At 40.7% G+C, this 23,100-nt stretch overlaps 2 protein-coding genes across 6 annotated transcripts in view; one reads left to right on the top strand and one right to left on the bottom strand.

Annotated features, from left to right (window-relative positions):
- The window catches only part of fancm (FA complementation group M), a 66,202-nt gene extending 43,125 nt beyond the window's left edge, over positions 1 to 23,077 (bottom strand). For all 5 annotated transcript variants that reach the window (XM_061843208.1, XM_061843211.1, XM_061843209.1 and 2 more), the window contains exons 1-4: positions 22,334 to 23,077; positions 18,949 to 19,121; positions 17,370 to 17,447; positions 17,138 to 17,296 (exon numbers count right to left, since the gene is read on the bottom strand). In XM_061843208.1, the coding sequence (XP_061699192.1) occupies positions 17,138 to 17,296; positions 17,370 to 17,447; positions 18,949 to 19,121; positions 22,334 to 23,012 (1,089 nt within the window). In that variant the 5' untranslated portion in view covers positions 23,013 to 23,077. The remainder of the gene's footprint in view (positions 1 to 17,137; positions 17,297 to 17,369; positions 17,448 to 18,948; positions 19,122 to 22,333) is intronic.
- On the top strand, positions 1,062 to 14,807 carry soul3 (heme-binding protein soul3). The gene is made up of 5 exons (XM_061843222.1): positions 1,062 to 1,635; positions 10,475 to 10,569; positions 11,587 to 11,728; positions 11,810 to 11,993; positions 12,921 to 14,807. Exons 1-5 carry the CDS (start codon positions 1,410 to 1,412, stop codon positions 13,090 to 13,092), a joined length of 819 nt encoding a protein of 272 aa, XP_061699206.1. The 5' UTR covers positions 1,062 to 1,409; the 3' UTR covers positions 13,093 to 14,807.
- Positions 23,078 to 23,100: the final 23 nt, after the last annotated feature.

The following is a 23,100-nucleotide window of genomic DNA, read 5'->3' on the forward strand; positions in this document are numbered from 1 at the left end:
TATTAACTACGCTGCGTGGTCCACATGTGACATCACTCTCCAGGTTATCCTGGTCACGTATTCAATAAATATGGTAGTGCCGAGAACAGGGGGTCACCAACGCGGTGCCCGCGGGCGCATGGTTGCCCAAGAGGACCTCTTTAAGGCACCTGCGAGGATGATCTAAAAATAGCACAGGTCACTAATTATTATTTTTTGCACTTTAAATATTGACCCTCAATTGTTTACATTTTTTTAAATAATGATAAATAAATGAAAAAAATATATAAAATCATATAAAATATAATATTTTAGAAATTAAAAAATGATTAAAAGATAAATACATAAATAAATAAATCATATGAAATTTTAAACAAAAATATTTTATGTAGTGAACTCTGTCTCTGAAGTTTGCCGCAACAGGTCATGTCGGCCTTCATACAATCGGTACTCACGAAGTAGATGCTGACCTCTGGCCTGGTTTTTGAAATTACTAATTGTGCATGAAAATTCCCCACATTTTTTAATTCATTACAACAAATGTGAACTTCTCATTGCTGCAAAGGAAGAATAAAAATAAAAAAAGCAGTCTGCCTTTAATGCATTAGTGCCAGGTAAAGGGATTATTACAGGGCGATATATATATATATATACTTTTTTTTTTAATTTGACATTAATGCATTGAAAAAAAATAAAATGAATCAGAAGTTACTGCTTTTAATGTCCTAAATAAACTATTTGACTACTCTATTACGTTTATTAATATATATATATTTCTTTTTTTCTACATTAATGCATTGACAAAAAAAATGAATCAGAAGGTACTTAGTAGTAGTGTATGAGTATTTTTTTAAGTATTTGTTTGGAGGACTGGTTTAAATGTTCTAAATATACTCTTTGACTACTCTATTACGTTTATTCCTTTGCCTTTTCTGAATAAAGCGATCCACAGTGCATGTGTTGGCTGTGTTGTTGCGTTGGCACTATTTATCGTCTCGGCGGCGGCTCAAGGAGAGGGGAGTGGTGAGGCCCTGACAGTCACGTGGTGTGCCTTCGCCTCATATAAATATGTTGTCCGTGGGTGCAAAACACTTGCGGGGCATCGAGGGCGTTCTAATCAGGCCGATTTCTTTTTTGTTTTGTTTTTACCCCAAAGTCCAAGATAACGACGGGCAAACGCATTGTCATCGTCTTTTCATGGCTGAAAGCGTCGTAGACAGTTGCGAAGTGGCCGATTTGTTGACCCACGAGCGGCCGTGATCCTAATCTGGACACGCGTCGCAGCGAAGTCACGGAAGGAATAAAAAAAAAAAAATCGTTACATTGGGGATTTTATCGTAGCTTTGTTCGATAGTATCTTTTGTTGTTCTGTTTTTCATTTTCTAAAAAACAAAACAACACGTAAGACATATTATAATCGCAGCGACATAATGGACCGCGGCGGCTGTCAAATGACTGGTGGAGGCGGTGGAAGTGGCCCCATCGACGGCGGCGGCGACGGCGGCATGATCACGCTGGAGGACTTGGAGTCGTTCTCCGAGGACCAGCTCTCCGACTCCGGCAACGGGAGCCTAGAGGACGACGACGAAGACCCCGACCGACTGCTCCACTACTGGCAAGACGTAGCCAGGGGACACCAAGTGCAAGTTGCAAATGGTAAATAATAACTTTGCTATTATGTTTGGACGCAAAGCGTAACATTTTGACACGGTTAGCGTAGCCTTAGCTTCGTGCGTTTATAAAGTAGACCGACCGAAACAACAAGTGACGACCTAATTTTGAAGTTCAACTCTTTTCGACTCCCGTCTGCCTACTTGTGAGGCACGCCGAGAATGCAACACGCTCCGAGGCTTTGTAACGCGGTTTTAAAAGGTGACATTTAACATGAAATGCACATTAACGCGTTATTACCGAGTGTAAACATGCGTCTGCTTGCCAACACTTACCGAAATCATGGGACCCTAAAGTAGCCTTGAGTAATTTGAAAGCAAGACCTCACTCTTTCACTTCAGGCTTAAAACAAGTTTATAAACGTTTCATGTTATATATCCCATCAAATGTAGTCTTCAGTCTTCTTTATTAATGTTATTGTCAATTGATAGTACTAAACTGATCTTTTTGAGTGGATGCAACCTGCCACAATTGAAGTAATTTCCATTTCCAATACTTGGGCCCTCTTGATCATAAAAGTACAAACACCTGCACAATAAATGGACATTTCAGCGATGCCGGTAATGCTTACCATTTTGAGTAACAAGCAATGTAAAGGCCTCTTTATACAAACGCGGTCGACAATACCCACAATGCATCACGTGACCTACCCACAGCCCCTCTGCATAAATTGCCGGTGTGATGATCTGAGCGCTCCCCCGTGCTGAAAAGTCTCCTTCTGATGAATGCGCATGCGTTACTAACAGGGGAACTCTGGGTACGTAGCAGACGCTTACTGGGAAATAACCCTAACCCTAACCCCTTCTTCTACATAGCGGGAGCGAACATACGTCATAACCTAACCTTAAAACAAAAGTTGATAAAAAGATATACACACATGTGCGTTCGCTGTGTTCGTCTTTCTGAGACGTCCATAGCGAAGACGAACGCTCGGCTACAAGTTGTCGGCTAAATGTTGAAGCACAGGTGGGGATGTTTCAGACTGGCCGGATGTTTACAAAATATACGCGCGTGCGCATTAATCACAAGGAGACTTTTCAGCACCGGGAGCGCTCAGACCATCATACACGGCACACATTAAAAAAATTAAAAAGTGTCTACGCCGAGATCATCTCTTGTTATTGGTCAGTTTTAGTCACATGCTGTGATGACGTACTCACCGTTCCTCCCTCCTCCACATACCACCTACGTCACCACCGCCTCGATGGATTTTTCAGCACAATTAAATGTATCATCTGGGCATATAGTTCCATTTATAGAAGCAGACGGTGCTCCAGTCACCATTGTTGTTGCTTTGTTTATTGTTACGGAAGAAGAGTCAAAAACGGCTACCGGAAATGACCAAAAGCTGCTGAGGAAACTCCTAGGCAATTCCAGGCGTAGCGACACTGCTGACTTGGAGAAGAACTGAAGCGCATTTTCAAAACTGCGTGCGTGGGTTCTGCACAAGTATACTGTAAAGGCAAACTAGATGCCTTAACACGTTAACTCTATCTATTCATATCAGGTCTTGAGCAATTATTTCTGGCAAATGACTTGAAGCAGCAGCCCATGTGTCCTAGAGCATTTTATCACACATTCTATTTTTTTCATTTTGAAGAAAATGACCAGGAGGTCATTGTTTTCTCATAAAATCCGCAGTTGAGATGCAGTGCATACAAAAGCGTAGCAATATGCACAGCCTCACTGTCACCACAGTGATTTGATTTTTGTTGCTTTTTTTTAATTACACATTAAGAATAGTTTTACGAGCGTGTTATGTGCACAATGCGAAGTGGGTTAATTATTCAGAATGACGTGCGCTATCAGAAACTGTTTCCAGTCAGGACTGGCTCATTGAAAGACTGGCAATACTTAAATAATACTTGCAATGAAAAGTGAGACGTTTCAAAATCTAGAATCTAGAGTCTGGACTGCTCGTAAACTGGTTTAAGCCAGTGCGCCGCAGACATTCAGCTAAATAAGTTCTTCTCTATTCATCGATTAACTATCTGCTTAAACCTGTCACTGGGAAGAACAAAGTTTTGTCGCTATTTGCATCAAAATAAAATTATGGCTTTTTTTTTTGTGGGGTCTCACATTTTAGAAATCCGTGAACATGTTTACGTGTGTACCCCTCCTCAATTAAGGAGCAAAACACAATAGTCTGTATTTTCCAGTGCATTCGTCAATTTTATGCATAACATATCCTCACTGGGTTTGTGGAAATGTCTATCCCTACTGAGACTGGGTGAGGAGCGGGGTTCACTGAACTGGTCGAAAGCCAAATACAGCACATATTTCATAGGTGTCAAACTCAAGGCCCGGGGGCCAGATCCAGCTCGCCGCACGATTTTATGTGGCCCGCAAAGCTAAATCTACAGCGTCAATTTCCATGGAAAAATCGGGACCAAAATTTCAAATTGGGAAGTATTATGAACGGTAAAGTTGAGACCTTACAAGCATTTTTGTGTTACCAAACATGAATTGTTGAAAAAAAAAAAAAAAAACACCCCGATTTTCAATTCCAAAACTAGTTCATAAATTGATGATGTAAATATGATGAGACGATTCGATATTTTTGTTTCACAGTCGTAACGGCCCTCTGAGGAAAACCAGTACTACAATGTGGCCCGCGAGAAAAATGAGTTTGACACCCCTGACATATATGAACAAAGATTCACATCTAGGAGTAATTTAGAAGCTTTTTTTTTTTTAAGCACCTACAATGCATGTTTTTGGGTCGTGGGAGGAAACCGGAGTACTCGGGGGGGGGGGGGGGGATTCACACAGGCACGGGGAGAACAAGCAATCTTCACACAAGAGAGGCCTGATTTGAACCTGGGCTCTCAGAACTGTGAAGCAGATGTGCTAATCAGTCATCCACCATGCCCCCGTCTTTCAGTCCATTTTTTGTTTTGTTTTTAATTTGGAGACAGTTCTTTAATTGCAAGACCTTTTATACACGATTCAGTGGGTAAAATAAGGGAAATAATCATATTTTCTGCTCCATTGTGGATGGCTGAATGGACAGAGTAGACGGTCTGGAATAAGAAAATTCTTGTCAGTGTAGTTCTGTGTCTATAAAAGTCATGTGGTTGAAGGAGTGTGTGCGTATGTGTACACACAAGTGCGTGTGTGATCTCTTTTATTAAGTCATGTGGAATGTGGTCACGGCACTCCAGCTTGAACACGTATTTTCCTGTAATTAATGGTGGAAAATGGCTCCTTCAGCCAGTAGTTTTGATAGTTTTTGAATTTTCTTAGTATACAGATTCTTTTGAAATAAGTAACGCTGCTATTCACACATTCAGCCCACAATAAGTTTGATATATATGATTTAAATGGTTTTCACTCCCCACCCCGCCCCCACAATATCCCAAACTATCAGCGTTGGGGGCATAACAAGTCAATTTCGGTGATTTCTGGAACAAAATACAAAGCTTTCCATATCATTGACTTGCGATCTTCCTAAGGTCACATGGTTTAGGTAAATTTCGGCAATTCCTAAACCATGAAAGATGGCTCAAAAGTTTGATTGATGAGTTTCAATCACGTGATGATTGCCGCCATTTCTACAGACGAGCGAGGCGTTGTAGGCGACATCACCATGGCAACGTCCACAGACCAATGTGTAAGCGACAGATGTTTTCTGCCTACTTTAATTCACTCGATGTCGCCAAAGCTAGATATGTACAGACGATCGAACGCTGTGAAGATATCGATCCGTATACGCTCCACAACCACGTGATTTCAAAAGATCTGAAAGACTTCCCTGAAGTAGAATATCCAGACACTAGAAATATCACAACAGACTTTCAAACGACCATTTGCCATGTGTACTCGAGCTTTGTTCAGATCTGCACGTCGTATATTTGTGAGACACTTTTGTTGGCGTTTTTTCGATAATGCCATTGTATCATCTTCATGCAATCTAATCTTTGGAACATGAAAAAAAAAAAAAAAATCGCTTCCCAATGTGTCTGCTTCCGCGATTTCCACATCCGTAGATGCAACAAAAATCTGGCATGATGATGATGGACAGCTGACTGCTTGTCTGCAACGATGGCGGTGAAGTACCCTGGTGAACAAGCGTGATGTCACGTGCAACTCAGCCATAGCCATAGCCATATTTCTGTATCATATCAGTCTTGAATATACCACGGATGAGTGTTTTGTCAATTCACTACTACAGACTGTTACACAGTGGGGAAACCCAACAACATATGGCTGGATGTCCCTCCTGCCTGTCCTCTTGAGCATGGCACTAATTGAGGATTTAGCACAAAATGGCTTGTTGGATCTCTCTACCTCAGGGAGAGATTATCTACCTAGTCCGTATTGGTTGGTACGTGGCTGCTCCTGCAACACGTAAATACGGCGCAAAACAGCACAAGTGAAGCCAGGATTTGTGCCAGGAGGTTTAGCAGATGGAAATGTCTTGCGATGCGGGCCTCATGATGAGCTCACCCAAATATGCATCCGACAATCCAAATGTAAATCAGCTTCTTTGATGTCTTAATAAGCAAAGCAATGGCAAGTTCTTGGCGGTGAACCAACGGACAACAATCACCAATAAAGCTGTTAATCAGCCAGAACTCCTGGAACTAGTTGCCTCGTAATACAGACACTAACAATCATGCATAAAAACTAAAGTTTTATAGCGCTATAGATCATCAAACACCATTCGACCTTAGCACATCAATCCACCATGGCTGTATATAATGTTACATCATAGTATGGTGTGAATAAAACGAAACGTTATGTTGACATGCTGGCACGAGATGGAAAACATTCCTATCGTAATGTGTTTTAATCTAACCGCAGCGTTGCATCAATATTAATATAAAAATCTGCATAAATCAGTCAAGTGGCTCATGCAGCCACCTGATTTTAAGCAGAAATTCATCTGCTCATAACACTACTTATTTTCCAAGGTTAAAATACATGTTACTATGTTACAGATTCCCAACTACTGGCACATTAGTGTACCGTGAGAACTCTCAAGTGTGCCGCAGGAAATTATCCAAACTTACTCAATTTATCTGAAAATTATTTACAAAAAATAAGAGCTTTGTTCATCCATCTTTGCCAGGGATGTAGAGAGATAGACAATAAATAATCCTCTTCTCTTAGATGGGAAAAATACAATAAAGGTGTATCCATTTTTGTAGCATTTTAGGTTGTGTGGGGCATGAGATTTTTCAAATATAAAACACCGTAATTTCCAGTCTACGAGCCGCGACTTTTTTTCCACACGCTTTCAACCCTGCGGTTTATGTGGTAATGCGGCGCTAGCGTTAGTGCACCTGGTTATAATGAGTTTATACGTTAACGCTGCTGCCGTGCTCACGCTAGCGTGGTACTAGTGTTAAACTCATTCTGTGTACCGAGGCTTATAACCAGGTGCGCTCTGTGGGCCGGGAATTACGGTATGTGCTTTGGCCCAATAAAGCTTTCAAATCACTGCTATGTTTAAACAAAGAGATGTTGGTCAGCTTTCATTTTCAGTGCTTTGTCTTTAAAGATGATGGAAACCGACTATTTGGGGGGGGGGGGGGGGGGACTGTTGCATGTGCCATAAGGGCTCTGAGGAGGAGTGATTCTTCCAATTCAGCAAAGTTGACCACAAAAAAATTGGTTGGCGCAAACTTTTCAGCCACCTCGAACTATTTTGCAGTTGTCCACGTATACCATGGACATTTGTTGCAGACAGAAGCACTGTTGGACGGGTGAAAAACATGGACAACAAGCATCTGTTATTTTTAAGACACTATTAGATGTATAATGTATCAGTGAGCTGAATGGTAGTTTTTTTTTTAGTTTTTTTTTTTTTTTTTTTACCTAAAATTGTAATTGCCAGAACGTAAACACTGTTTATCAAAGGCTGATTTTATCATCTCAAATTTTTTAGTTTACGCCACACATTCAGTATCAGGATATGAAGTTTAAGAAAAGAAGTACATGTTACAATACACATTAGTAGTTTAAAAAGGGTTAATGATAGGGTTGTGGAATAAGAATCAGAATAATTCATCAATCTCCAGAAAACATGAAATGCAGCCATTTTAGGCTCTTCACCCTCTGCTGCGATGGTTCCATGTCACCTGACCAAACCCGGAAAACAGGTTCGCACACTGTGTATCTGCGGGTTGCTCACATGATTATTTGAACCTGAACTTCCTAAAATGTTGTTAAACAATCATGTCAACTACAGTCAAATACACAGAGTACGCTAAGAAGAGGTTTGAAGACTGTGTGTGTGCGCTTCCAGGTGTGCTTCATATGGGGGTGTAAGTGTGACGTTAATTTCTCAGGATGGTTGCATATGTAGTAGACTGTCTGTGCAACTCTTAAAAGGCACACGAACATAAATGGCAAAAGAAATCACATTCTAAAAGGCCTCCACCCTAATGCATGATTAGATAATAGACTGGGGACATAGATTTGTATTCTTTTTGTTGCCATTCGACTATTTGGATTGTTTAGGTTATGATTCAATAATGACTTAAATGCTTTGAAACTGATTCATAAGAGACAGTCATAACTTATTTGAGCATACAGTGTTAAAAAATAAAAAAAATCTCCATAGACTGAAAAATTCCAACTTAACATTTATTTCTTTTTAGAAAGGGTGATTATAAATAAATATTCCTCCATAGACAGCTTTTGTGTATCTCTTTGTTTGGCATTTAAAGGTAAATAACTCCAGTCCGACAACGACTCCAAAAGTCAGATTTTGTTGCGTTTTGATACACGCGTGTAAGCCATTGCAAGTCACACGCACAGCACGCCCTACTGGCCAGGAGGCGAATCAAGTCTTGATTATTTGCCGAATTGATTGTTGAATCGATACTGAGTTGGGTATGGGAATATTGTGATGCATGCATTAATCAATATTTCTGCCAACAAATAAGCAGACACTAAACCTTGCAGCTGATAGAATTGTTGCCCAGAAAAAAATGTATATTCATTTCTTCTAGACAGAAGCTAGGTGAGCACCTGCTAAGCTCTAAATTGGATGTGACTTGAGTGTTTCTTTAAGCCAAGGAAGCAAAAGCGTGTGTTGGGGCTATAGACTGCATCTAGAGACTGACGTGCTGCCATAGCAACTCTTATCTTCTGTCGTCAAAGAGAATGGATGACCAAGTCAAACAGACATTGATTTCTTACGATATACACATGCAAAAATGTTGGTACTGTCACTTCAATTAATTGGTGGGTCTAACACTAAGGATTCATGCGCCCTAGTTACTTTCATATTGATTTGATGTGATTGAATTTCTGTTAGCGCTTTGCATATAAGTACATCAGCCTAGTTAATTCCAGTTGATGGAGTTCTTTTATCATCATCATTTGAGTCATTGCTTAAAAGGTCAGTGGCCAGACCAGACTTTAAAATTTGCCACAGCATAACAGATGTGCCAAAACTGACCTTTGCGTCAGTAGTGGTCTGTAGCTTGGAGTAGGCAACTTTAATCTGTGTTCCCTGTGTCACCCCTTATAAACATCACTCCACGTGATGCCATGGCACGGCAATCTGTCCATCTGGTAGCCTTCTAACACCAGCACTATCAGAGATCATGTATATCTGGGTGTTTTCCTCATTTGTGACTAAAGAGGTTTTGGGTAGGGCCTTTTCCATACAATTGTTGATACAAAGGAATGAAAATAGAAATTTCAGCCACTAAACTGTTTCGACCAAAAATGGCCCCAAAGTGCATTTCCAGTTTAGGGTCAAAAGACTTACCGTAATTTCCGCATTATAAGGCGCACCATCAATGAATGGCCTATTTTAAAACTTTTTTCCCCACATATAAGGCGCACCGCATTATAAGGCGCATAGAATAGACACTACAGTAGAGGTTGAGGTTATGTTAGCCATCCATTAGATGGAGCTGCACTAAAGGCTCAATATTGATCCATATATAAGGCGCACTGGATTATAAGGCGCACTGTCGGCTTTTGAGAAAATTTAAGGCTTTTAGGTGCGCCTTATAGTGCGGGAAAATACGGTACATAAAACGACAAACAGGATATCATTATAATGAAAGCTAGGGACCGTGACCAGTGCATGGTCATTTACACAATATTGTAAAATATCTAAATAAATGGTAGATGCATTCCACATTGAACAGTCACTGCTTTCCGCTGTTCCGGAACTAAGGGGGAATGCTTGGTGCACACTATTTTACGCCACCCTAGCTACCTAGTATGAGTTAAGGCTAACGCAGCTAAATAACTAGCGAGATGGACATTAGCTCTGCGTCCGGTGTCAATGCAGCATAAGTCTATTATCTATGGCTATCTATGGCAGCAAATTAGCTACACTTGTGACAAATATCGTCAACGAGGGAGGACGAGGAGTAATTAACATGAGACGAGATGCTATGCCAACTGCTAAACTACCGTGACATGAAGTTGCAAAAATAAGTGTTTGGGTAATACAGTAAACTTGTCACATAGGTCTGATGGGAATTAACTTTGAAGAGCAAAATAGAAAAGCGAATTAATGTGTCCAGTGAGAAAATTGTATGCACGATAAGGCTAGACAGCCTCATGGATCAAAACCATAAATTAATTAATGTCACCGCGAGTCACTTGAGAAAAGGGGCCTATAAGTTCAAAGGTACATTGATATAAATAAATATTTCTAATCTAACAATCTTTATTAGTCCCACAGTTGAGAAATTTGCACTGGAAATGAGTCCACCATTACAATGTTGATACAATAAATACAGTTTAATGCTGAAGCCATTATTTGCTAGCTATTAGGATTAAAGAGTTAAGATAAGAATTTGTAGTAACTGTATTGTTGGTGTTTTTTTTTTTTTTTAAATTACAGAAATGGCCGAACCCATTCAACAGCTAACATCCAACAACAATGGACGCGGTAACAGAGAACACATCCCTTTCACTCTCCTGTCCCGGAAAGAAAAGGTAGGGATCTGACCTTTTGTTTTACGTATTGGGGAAGTTGTCAACAATCGTTTTGACCATGTTGTCAAACACCAAGATGAAGACAATTTTTAGATCTTTTCCGTTGTTGCTGCAATAATATTTCTGCAGTGTTTTTCCAACTAGGCAACTATATCTTCTTCAAAGGGATCATGTTCCCACTGCAGTAAGCCACTTAAACCCCCTCAGGGGCCATATAAATAAAGTTGGCTAATTGGTTTAACTTAATTAGTTCATTGAAATTTGTGTTTAAAGAAAGGCCAGTTGCAGAGCCCTGTTCATTTAGGGCAGGTGTCAGTGTGTGTGTGTGTGTGTGTGTGGGGGGGGGGGGTCATATGGGAAAAGTTTTAAATCAGACACCTGTTTTCTGTGTAAAGATCTCATAAATCCACTTGTGAAGATTTCCCTTTTTTAACCATGAGATTCTTCTAGGTGTACTGCACTGTTAAAACTTTGTAGCCAAACACACAATAAAACATGTTTTTTCACAATGCCCAACACTGACAGCAACTAGGAAAAGTTTATTTCTACAATTACATTAAAAAAGTTAAACTTTCATAGTTTATAGTTTCAGGGCCCACAACTTAAACAATGTCAAGTGTTTGTTTATTTCTACATAATTTGAGCTTCCAGCCTTTAAAAGCCATGGAATCAGGAACTTAAAAAAATAATAATACTGTGAAGAAATTATCTCAAATTGTGCAGGCCATAAATATTTTAAATGCCACACCTGTGCAATAATCATGCTGTCTAATCAGCATCTGTGAGATGGGATGGATTATCTCAACATAAGTGAATTCTCACTAACAGATTTTTAGAGATTTGTGAATAATATTTGAGGGAAATGGCTCTTTGTGTATGTAGAAAAGAGTCCAGCTAACGGAAAATGGAATGCGCTTATATTTTTGTTCAGTATATGTATGAAGTGTGACAGCTGCTTGTTAATAATAATTTGCAAATAGCCTTGATAACAGCTGTTCTCTTGGCATACTTTTGTAGTGTGGAGACTTGCTGTACGAGAAGCGCCACTATGAAAAGGGCCACTGGGCCTGCATAACAATGCGAGAGGAGACGTATGAACAGAGCATATGCTACGGCTTCATGCGAATAATGAGATATATCTGCCAGCAGAACACTTTAGGTGAGTTTAAACACAACACGATGACCAAAAGCTCTGTTTTGCTCATTGACGGCGGGATGTCTTATTTTCCTTCGTTTGTAGGCGACTACCTTGGCATGTCATTGCCCATCGTGACGGTGGTGCGCACAGATGAGAACCGTTCAGTCATCGCCCAGGAAGTGACTGTGGCGTACTACCTGCCCACCGACCACCAGGCGCAGCCCCCTCAACCTCTCGACGGCGAGATTGTCATCGAAATCTGGCCCGCAGCTGTGGTGTACACAAGGTGGGCAAAAACATCTAATCATAATTAATAAATTATCCAATAAATACATACAATACAATACAATATAAACTCTCCACCAACCCCAGCCCTCAGGTGTAACATCATCCTTTCTTAGTCGCTGTCTTGGCAGCTCAGCACACTCCATATTTACCAAACAAATATGAGCGTTCCTCTGAGATGTTACGCTGTAGCGACCCCGAATAGGACAAGCCGAAAGAAACTTACTTACGATAAATTAATAAACTCACACAATTGGAACTCATATGCAAGTATTATACTAACTGCCATGGTATCTACAAAACTCTTAAATTAGATTTTCCAAAATTACAACTTTCAATATACAGTAGGAAAATAAGTAATTGAAAACCCTGTGAATTTTTCTGGATTTTTTTTTTTTTTTAATTATGTCTCTCACAGTGGACATGCACCTGAAATGCACGTCTCCATGATTTCAAAGTGAGAGAACTTGCAGAATCGCAGGGTGTTCAAATACTTATTTTCTTCACTGTATATAATAAAAGTATTTCATACCAGAAGTGAGTAACGATGATAGTACTGTATTTTCTGCACCGCAATATATGGTGCACCTCCAATGAATGGCCTATTTAAAAGCTTTTTTTCCAAATATAAGGCGCACCACATTATAAGGCGCATGGAATTGACGCTACAATAGAGGCAGGGGTTAAGCTATGCATCCATTAGATGGAGCTGCACTAAAGGCTCAGTATTGATCCATATATAAGGCGCACCGGATTATTAGGCGCGCCGTCGGCTTTTGAGAAAATTAGAAGGCTTTTAGGTGCGCCTTATAGTGCGGAAAATACGGTAAATGATTGCAGGATTTGCAATTAATTAGGTTCTGTGTACATGATCTTTTCTTACAAATCTAGTTTTTTTTATTCTTTTTAATCCATCCTCCACCTGCAGGCCCTTCACCGGCCCCACAAATGAGTTGACCATTGTGGATCAGATCAACGCCATGGCCGAGCTGCTCGAGTCCCCCAGTGTTTGCGTCAATGACTCATTCATTGTCGCTGGCTACACCAACCCGGCCCACAGCCAGCGCCAGAACGAGATCTGGTTCCTGGAGCGCCGTTGACGGGGGACAGCGAAGTGAGGTTCCCCGGCAGCATTCCACTCATGACTCTCCACCAACCCCAGCCCTCAGGTGCAACATCATCCTTTCTTAGTCGCTGTCTTGGCAGCTCAGCACACTCCATATTTACCACCCATGCCATATTGAAAACCTTGGGAGTTTTCTAACAAATCCGCTAAGTTAATTCTCAGTTGCGGATGTGCCACCTCCGTCGTTCTTACTTTTTGTCAGTAGCACGGCTTCTCCATCGCATATTTAGCTTGCTGACCCGGGATGTTAAATGTGGACGCGTTGATGCCCTTGCTGTAACGTTCAAATCTCAGAATTGTTGCAGGTTAAATGGTTCGACGGGATCAATGAATCAAAAACCGAGCGGTAAACCCATTTCTCAATACCCCGGACCAATAAACGAATCTGCGTTTGAGTGGCGAGTCGATCGTGCGGAGAAGCTGGATGTGGTTTCTGTCGTGTGAAACGCAATGCCTATAATAATCTACCTGAATGAAACGAGACACTAATTGAGAAAAAAAAACAGTGCATGAATGTAAGAGAATTTGTGTGCATAAAAACCAAACTCTACTGCTGAATGACAATCAAAAGCACTTAAATAGATCCAAGGTGAGCAACTCAAAGCATTCCTCGTGTTTCCTCCACCTGGGTAATTGTCGTCTTTTCATTTTTCGCAAAACTCTCTCGACATGCTACTTTTGTGATAAGTGTGTACGTACTTACTACTGTACCATGACAACCACCGCTGCTGCTGAGTAGAGACAATGCAACCAGAGATCAGATTCTAAGACTATAAGGAAAGCGAAATGTTGTTCATGTAGTTCAAACTGTTTTTGTAATGTTCTATCATAAATGACTAAATATTGGTATGACTTCAAAATAAGGGTACCCTTATGAAGGTTTTGGTTATTAAGAGTGCCCTTGTTGTAAAGTGGTGCTTAGAGATCTATCAGGTAAATGTGTATATTTTCACAAACTAACCAATCCACCAGCTGTACTTCAATAAAGATGTTTTTTTTTTTTTTTTTTTTAAATCAAGATTCTATATATGATTCTATGAATTGCAGGATTTTGAAATTGGATAAGGAAACTTTGATTTGCTCCGTAAGATTTATTATTTGGGGGTATTATTTGTCCGTTTAAGAAAAGAAAAAAAAAAAATCCAAAGATGTTATTTTTCACATAATGACTGAGTGTGGGTGCTTCAAAAGCTACAATACAAAATGCAAATGTGTTTCTCCCCTGTGAGCCTGGTTATATGGGAACATCAACCCTTCCTGTTTTACTGTATGTTTGCTTTAGTTCAGAGGCTATCGTGTGCTGTACTGTGAACATATAAGTGCAACAAACAGCAGAGCGCTACTGTGGTTTTATTTTGGTTAATAAATGTGCTTGTCTCCTGTCTTTTAAATATGACAAAACGAGTCTTGTGTTTTACTTTTACTATTTTTCAAGATGGTTTCACACAGCCAACTTGATATTGGTGCTTTCCCATTGACAAAACATGGTACAGGTAACGTAAAATGTCAGGATACACGACTTGTAATGACAGAACTAAACACCCATGCTATGTCCTTAGCTGTTGCTTTACCTGAGCTCTGGATTACTGTACGTGTGTGTACAGTTTGCATTTCACTGAAGTGTGCCATTTCTTTGGATATGTCTGTGTCTATCCCGAGAACTACAAAACATGAGAGCCCTATTTTCCATTGTTTGTTAGCTATCATTCCATCTGATGCACCGTCATTTTTGCAAAAATAATAATTCTGGTTTGGCTGCTATTTGGCTGGTTACGATGATCAAATGAAAATCTACACATAGGGCCAAATGACTATTGCAGAGTGAAAAAAATACCTATAAGCTAATAGTTACCACAAACTATTTCCCCAAAACACTCATTTAAAAGGTCAACCAACAGCATGATCCTTATAAATAATTTCATTTTGGCAGAAAACCCAGGCAAAACTTAGCTGTTTCTCCATGACATAATAGGTCTTAAAAATAAAAAAAAAAATGAAAAAAATTATAATACACATTGTGTAGTTCCTTCCAAAATAATACTAGTTTTTATCCAAGGCTTCTGGTGGCCTCATAGGGCATTACATACAAATATAAAAGGTGCAAATACATAAATCTGTGAATAACTGACAAGAGGGAGAATATACAGTATATACAGGGTCAGGGGCGTGCGTGAGCCTACGGCAGCTAACTTTGGACAAAAGGCAGACCACACACTAAACTGGTTGACGCAGTGATTTTTGCAAATTCTGAGTATGAAAAGGTTTAAAAAAAATTTTGTGGCATCAACACTCACTAGCCACAATATAAATAATACCGTACACTGTGGCGACCCCTAACGGGACAAGCCGAAAGAAAAAGAAGACACTAATGCAACCTACAACAATTGTCAAAGAATAACTCTCCAATTGTGTCAATAAATGTACAGATTTTGTATAAGAACATCTCTGTGTACAGTACAAATCCTATTAACCCACACTGGAATTTTCCTCATGGGAAATCCCTCCTACTAAATGGGATCCAATGTTACAAAGAAGGTGGACACAAACTACTCAAATCATAAAGCACCGCTTGAAATGAGGTCACAAACCTGATACATAATAGCTATATGAAAAGAAAACAACAGAGAGGATCAATCAAAATGGAAAACTAGCTGGAAGAATGCCACTAAACCTGACAACTTAATTAGGCCACATACGTCACTTTAAAACTTGGTCCTTTGTTACACCACAATACAAAGTGTGTTGTCAAATTTACACAATCTATCAAAATGACATGTAAGAGGTGTAACCAAATGAGTCAATTTACTGCCAGAATTAATAAATAAATAGCACCTAACGTGTTAAAAAGGCAGAATTTCTTTGGAGACAAACATATTGGAGGGTGTGTGTAGTGGTACGCAAAATAATCACTGCCTCCAGTATTGTTAATTGTATTTACTCTAACTTTGTAGTTCAATCCATTCATCCATTTTCTGAGACGCTTATCCTCACGAGGGTCGCGGGAGTGCTGGAGCCTATCCCAGCTATCTTTGGGGAGGTGGCGGGTTACCCCCTGAACTGGTTGCCAAACATTGCAAGGCACATATAGACAAACAACCATCGGCACTCACATTCACACCTAGGGGAAATTTTAAAGTCTTCAATTAATGTACCGTGCATGGTTTTGGGATGATGAGAACATGCAATCTCCAGGGCAGCATGGTGGACACAGCTGGTAGAGCGTTGGCCTCACAGTTCTGAGGACCCAGGTTCAATTCCGGCCCCACCTGTGTGGAGCTTGCATGGGTTTTCTCTGGGCACTCCGGTTTCCTCCGACATCCCAAAAACATGCAACATTAATTGGACACTCTAAATTGCTCCTAGGTGCGATTGTGGGTGTAGCTCTTTGTCTCCAAGTGCCCTGTGATTGGCTGGCAACCAGTTCAGGATGTACCCCGCCTCCTGCCCGTTGACACTTGAGATAAACTCCAGCATCCCCCACAACCCTCGTGAGGATAACCGTCAAAGAAAATGGATGGATGTAATCTCCACACAGGTGGAACTGGGATTTGAAACCCTGTCCTCAGAACTGTGAGGCAGACGATCTACCAATCACCCCTCGCGCTGCCTACTTAAATACATTTGCATTTAATATTTAGGATTAAAAGATTAAATGTTTGCTTACTAACCATTTATTTTGGTAAAAATTTTATTAAAGTGTGGACAATACATTTTAACTGAACCATTACAGCAGAGTGACTCAGTAGAGTTGTTTTGCTTTCCTATATTTACAAGTAGCAATCATTCAAAATGTGCATGTTTCAGTGATTTACATTAATATTTAATAGACTTATTCATATTATTATTAACAACCTACAGAGCTAGTCAGTTTTGGGTTGGTGTAAAATCTAGTGAGGTTTGCCTGTTAATGATTCACAGAACCAAGAGTCCCGTGACCATTGAGTGCGAGCAAAACACGAAAAATAGGCAACACTAAACCGCGCACTTGGGTAGTGACAGATAATGTAGGGGGGGCCTACCTGCAAATAGCGAGCCTGGTGGGCAGCCAGCGCCTCCCCCAGTGGCACCACCATTTTCTCGACACTGCGTTGGTGCGTGTGGGCCAGGATGTCCGGGCTTTCCTCCGAGCGCAGCTCAATGTGAGCGATGAGTAGATTGTCGACCACACACTGCACCGACTGCGCGGACGTTACATTTTGTTAGCTTGTGTGTCACGGCTGGTTGTGGAAAGAAAAAGGACCAAACTCTCACTTTTATGTCTCCTCCTGGAGTGGCGCTAAGGGCGAGCACGCGGAACTGCAGAGTCTGACTGCTGAGCTGTCTGATCACCTGAATGAACAGAAATTTTATTATTTGTGTGCTATAATGAACTCCTGCCTATTCGCAATAACGATCGACCACAACATCACTTCATGGTAAAGAAAAATAATGATGAAGAAATGTGACTTTTATATTAAAAGGCATAATGCATAAATAATATTTTGCTGGTGACTTTGCGAATTATATTGCTTTTATACTGCAAACACTTATCCCTTTCATGTGATGCTAAACTAATCAGGTAATGCCTTTCTTTACATGTTATTGTAATTGAAATCACTTGTAAAATCAAAGAAATACCGGATACTGTCAGGGGTCCAGAAAATGAATATATATATATATATATATATATATATATATATATATATACACAGTATTTTGTCACTAGCACAAGGAAATGGTTGATAAAGAATACTCCGTCGGTTGAGGATTGGATTAAAGTGATTCAAAATATCTTTAAAATGGAGACTTTCATTTTGAAGCAAGAACAAGACAAGACATTGGGAAAATTGGACCAAATATGCCATAACATCAAAAGTTGTGACTACATAATGTGAAATCAAGTTTATTTTAATTTTGTTCATTGTTTTCCACCACTTCTTCCTTTTGTTCTTGACATTATTACCTATTTTTTCTTAGCGTGTATTGCAGTATTTTTTTTAACTCATAAGTATTGTATCTTGTCTTGTTGTCAGAAGAGGTATCACCCAAGGATTCTGGTACCAAGAAAATTTGAAACCTAAAAAAACATTTTTTTTACTTGAAGCGAATATGTAAATCATTGTACATTGTTTTTGGAACATTTGTTATAAGGTGCTTTGAGGTGGTATCATTTTTCTTCTTTTTTATTGACTATTATGATCATTGTTATTGTTTACCCTTTAAGTTTTTTTTTCCTCACTTATGGGTATAAACTTGGTTGAGGATGACCTACTACATCAGATAATTGGAGATGAGAGAAACCCTCCTATTCTGTCATTTATAAAGGTATTATTATCCCACTGTTAATGAATGTAAATTAATTGTATTTTTTTTTCTTTTCGTTCTTTGTTTGGATATAAAAATGTGGTAAAAAAAAAAAAAATCTAACAAATAAACTCTTGCCAAACAGTCAAATGTTCTTCCTGCGATTCATGTCTTTATTGTTCTAAGCCAGTGGTCCTTAACCTTGGCTCGGTCAATCAGTCTGAAGGGTTCGGTGGAAATCAAAACGTACACCAAAGCCTTTCCGCACAACACGTCGTTGATTACCCTATTTGTGTATGTGCAATGATTGTGTTATGTTACGTGGTTTTCTCTCAAGGTGGCCATTTTCTGTCACGCCTCAAATTGTAATGTTCAACCCCTGTCTGAAACCCTAAACAAGGTTTAGGTTTTCATTGTATGTATGCTCGCTAAGCCGATTTGTTGTACTTTTTAAACATCAACCCCGGCTTCAAACACATTTCAAGCAGATTTCGAGAGAACGGCTGGCAAATTTTGTGTGATTTCATCTTCACAATGCCATGTTTACCTGGCAGTAGGCGTGGTTGCCCAGCGCCTTGTGGGCCTCATCGATCACCAGACATTTGACCTGCCTGGCCGGACAGGTGTCTCTGGACAGATCATTCATCATCACCTGCGGCGTGAGGAAGAACACGCGCTTGGACCGCCACACTTCCTGCCTGCGGTTGGCCGCCGTGCTGCCTGCGGAAAGCCATACGGTGGTTATTATTAAAAAGATCCATCCATTTTCTATACCAGGGGTGCTCAAGGCGTCGATTGCGATCAACCAGTCTTCGTCAGTCTTGATCGCGGGATGGTGGGCCAAAAAAAAAAAAAAAAAAAAAAAAAAAAAAAAGACATCAACTAACTCCCTCTAAACTGCGCACATGCGCAATTGTGCACCACTGATGCAGTCTCTTCGCTGATCTTCTGCGTTTGCAAATTGAAAGTATAACAACAACAACACAGCTATTCAGTTTGTGGCATTTTGCAATGTTATTTAATGAGTGAGGGATGACTGGTTGTTACATCCAATGGCACAATTCACATACGTACTGTAAAAAATTAAAAGAAGCCACTGGTTTCTTTTAGGCAGGACACGGAACTTTCGGTAACAACGACCGGTGCTCCGCCACACACATTGTTTCCTACTTTACCTTACACACCCCACTCATAATTCCAAATGTTACAGTACTTACGCAGCCCATCAATGTGTTTTATAATGACAGCGTCCACCACCGCTGCTTTAGTTAGCAACACAGTCTGGGCAACGTAGAGCAAAGACGAGCTAGACATGCTGCTTATGTTTACTTTCGATATTAATGGAGAAAGTTAAACAAAAACGCTGATGTTTGAAGATGCAATGATTGTCGGAGTATGTGAACAATTAAAGAAAAAGTGGTTAAACTGGACGAGATTTTATCTTTTTCCGAGTGGGAATGTTCTGGTCTGAAGCCAAAGTAGAAAGTGCAGGATGAGATGGTGTGTCATTTTAAAATTCCACCTTGGCACAGCCTGACCAAGGATGAAAACACAGACAATACAGTGCAGAAAATGCTAATTCTGTATTTTAACTATAGGAGGCAACACAACATCAACCAAAAACGGTTTGGGAGCATCATCAGCATCATCCCCTCCCCCATCCTGTCGGAAGCTCGCGAGAGGCTGGCTGCTTGAAAAGTAGATCTTGGGGTAAAAAAGTCTGGGCACCCCTGTTCTATACCATTGTCTTATTAGGGTCAAGAATGATCTTGAGCTACCCCTGTTGACTTTGGGAGGGATGAGGGGCTGGTCACCTGTCAATTGACCCCTCCGGGCACTTAACCACGCCTCCTGAAGTGACGTCACGCCACTTGCGCTGACGTAAGACAAAGTAAAAATGGCAAATACAATCCAATACATTCTGAACTGAGACAGACTCCATGCTTCTGATTTCATTCAAATTAACGATATATTATAGATTCTAAATACAATACATTCTTAACTGAGAGAGACGCCATGCTTCTGATTTCATTCAATCATTCACACGTAGCAATGTTATGCTAGCGGAGAACGTCTCATTCATTTATACGAGACGTGTATTAAAAATCAAATTTAGGGCATATCTTCGTGCAAACACAGTCTGGTTAACTTTCGGCCGCGAGCCAGCAAGAAATCGATACGTTTGTGCAGTCCGATCATCGCTAAATATCGCTCAACAAAGAATAAGTGTGTCAATCGTTCACACGTAGCAGTGTTATGCTAGCGGAGAACGTCTCATTCATTTATACGAGACGTGTATTAAAAATGAAATTTAGGGCATACCTTCATGCAAACATATGTGTTCCGGTTGGTATTAGATTGATTTAGTTGATGATTCGGTCTTCCACAAAGTTTGATCCATCGAAGGCATTTTTCGTACTGGGTCTTCGGTTTTGGAAAGGGTACGAATCGAACTCCACCAACTAGCCTTTCAGGATACCTGTCGTCACTATTACAAAGTCTGTGACTACACCTCTTAACCATATTTTTTGTTAAATAACCAAAATACGCGAGAAAACGCTAACTAAACCTATACTGGACCACGCAATGTTGTCTGAGAAAATGGCGGGAGCAAAAACGGGCTTTGGTTTATGCAGATCTCTGGCCTCTGATTGGTCAGTGACGCGGATTGCGCAATATCCACGGAGGAGTCAATTATATCGCTATCATTACAAATGAGGGTAATAGGGGACGAAGCCCTGCCACAAACAAAAAAAATGGTGTAATTGATGCATGACCCCTCTATGACGTTTAGATTTCCCTATATTAATAGATACAGGATCTTCATGTGTCTCCAAGATGTAATTTGGCAGAATAATTTGCAATAGAATGTCATGGGTTTTTTTATTTAAATCTCATGACGGGTGCACCAATAAAACATACTAAACCGATTATCCCTCTCTCCCTTAGCTCTGGACCATTTAAAAGTTCTTATATGATTGCGACGTATCATGTAAATCTCTCATCCTTTCATCCATCACTTTACCCATGAATTGAGTGGGGCGCAACATTTCTGACTAGGAATGAATAAAGATTTAAACAAAAACAGATTAAACTGATCAAATATGACTATTGCATGTGTGTGTGTATCTACACACACTTGTAATGGTATATAGTAACTACATACTACTTTTAGTATTTATAATTCAGATTTAAATTATGAATGGGTTCTTGGGAAAAGTTCACCCCTGTAGGTTTGAGAAAGTTTGCGAATCCCTAGTTTAAACAGTCAATATGACTCAAACTATAATCACAACTCATTTTCTTTGAAAATAAATGGTTTACAGATTCTTCTTTTTTTTAATGCCCTGCATGTACATACACGTGAATATTGTCCATAACTTCTGCAATAACCCAGGCTAAACTAAGATTCCAGTGGCACGGTGAATCAGCTGGAAAGCGTTGGCCTCACAGTTCTGAGGTCCTGGGTTTGATCCCGGCCCTGCCTCTGTGGCGTTTGCATGTTCTCCCCACGCATTCGTGGGTTTTCTCCGTGCACTCCGGTTTTCCTCCTACATCCCAAAAACATGCAACATTAATTGGACACTCTAAATAGCCCCTAGGTGTGATTGTGAGTGCGGCTGTTTGTCTCTATGAGCCCTGTGATTGGCTGGCAACCAGTTCAGGGTGTACCCCGCCTCCTGCCCGGTGACAGCTGGGTTAGGCTTCACCACCCCCCGTGACCCTTGTGAGGATAAGCAGGAAAGAAAATGGATGGATGGATAAACTAAGATTCTCCTGGACATTTAAAGCATCTCGCTCCGCTGAGATGCATCACTTCATCATACTTCCTTGATATCAAATCCTATTTAGACAGGTCTTTGGCAACTCCGGGGTTTGTTTCATAAAAAGCATAAAAATGAGAAGCACAAATGTGGTGAGGATTACTGTACCAGTCAGTTCAGCCATGTGGCCCTGAGGAATGCCCATCACTTTGTAGCAGGCCTCAATCTGCTGCGCCACGAGCGGCTTGGTGGGGGCCATGAACACGATTTTCCCGGACGGATACCAACGATAGAAGTTGTACATGACAACTGCAGCGATGAACGTCTTGCCCAGACCTGTGGGGAGGCACACTAGTGTGTTTTGAAACAAGGCAGCCTTCGATATGTTGAGCTGGTACTCCCGGAGTGGATAGTTGGTGGGATAAATCCACACTGCCGCAGAGGAGCTGTCAAAACCAGGGAAGTCTGGATAAGTGATCGTCCCCGGTGAAGGAGTGGGAGACATGGGTCTCCCCTTTTGAAATGAGCTGCCATTATCATGTTGGAGGTTCGATTCGGCTTCAGTGACAGCGATCACCATGAGGTCGTCGTCTTCCTCTTCATAAGCATCAGGTTTAGGGGTTTGTGTTGGATGACCTTTCTCTGTGGGAGCGTCCGGTGGTTCAGAAGAGCCGAGCTCAGGCCACAGTGAATTAGGAGCTGAAGGTCTCCGAACTGTGGCGCTTTGGGTCGCTTTGCGCCGTCCAGCGGTTTTCTTCCCTTCTTTCTGAGGCCGAACAACGTTGTTTGGGGGGGCGGATGCACCCCATGTCTGAAACAAAGTCCTCTGGTTCGAAGACGCGCTCATTTTCTCGAGTTACTTTGTAGGTAAAACTTTTGGGGGAGCAGGAGAGCAGCCATGGCTAACTGAAGGTGCAAACAATTTCTCGTTTCCG

The sequence above is a fragment of the Syngnathoides biaculeatus genome, chromosome 15, assembly GCF_019802595.1.
Source record: "Syngnathoides biaculeatus isolate LvHL_M chromosome 15, ASM1980259v1, whole genome shotgun sequence".
NCBI lineage: Eukaryota > Metazoa > Chordata > Actinopteri > Syngnathiformes > Syngnathidae > Syngnathoides > Syngnathoides biaculeatus.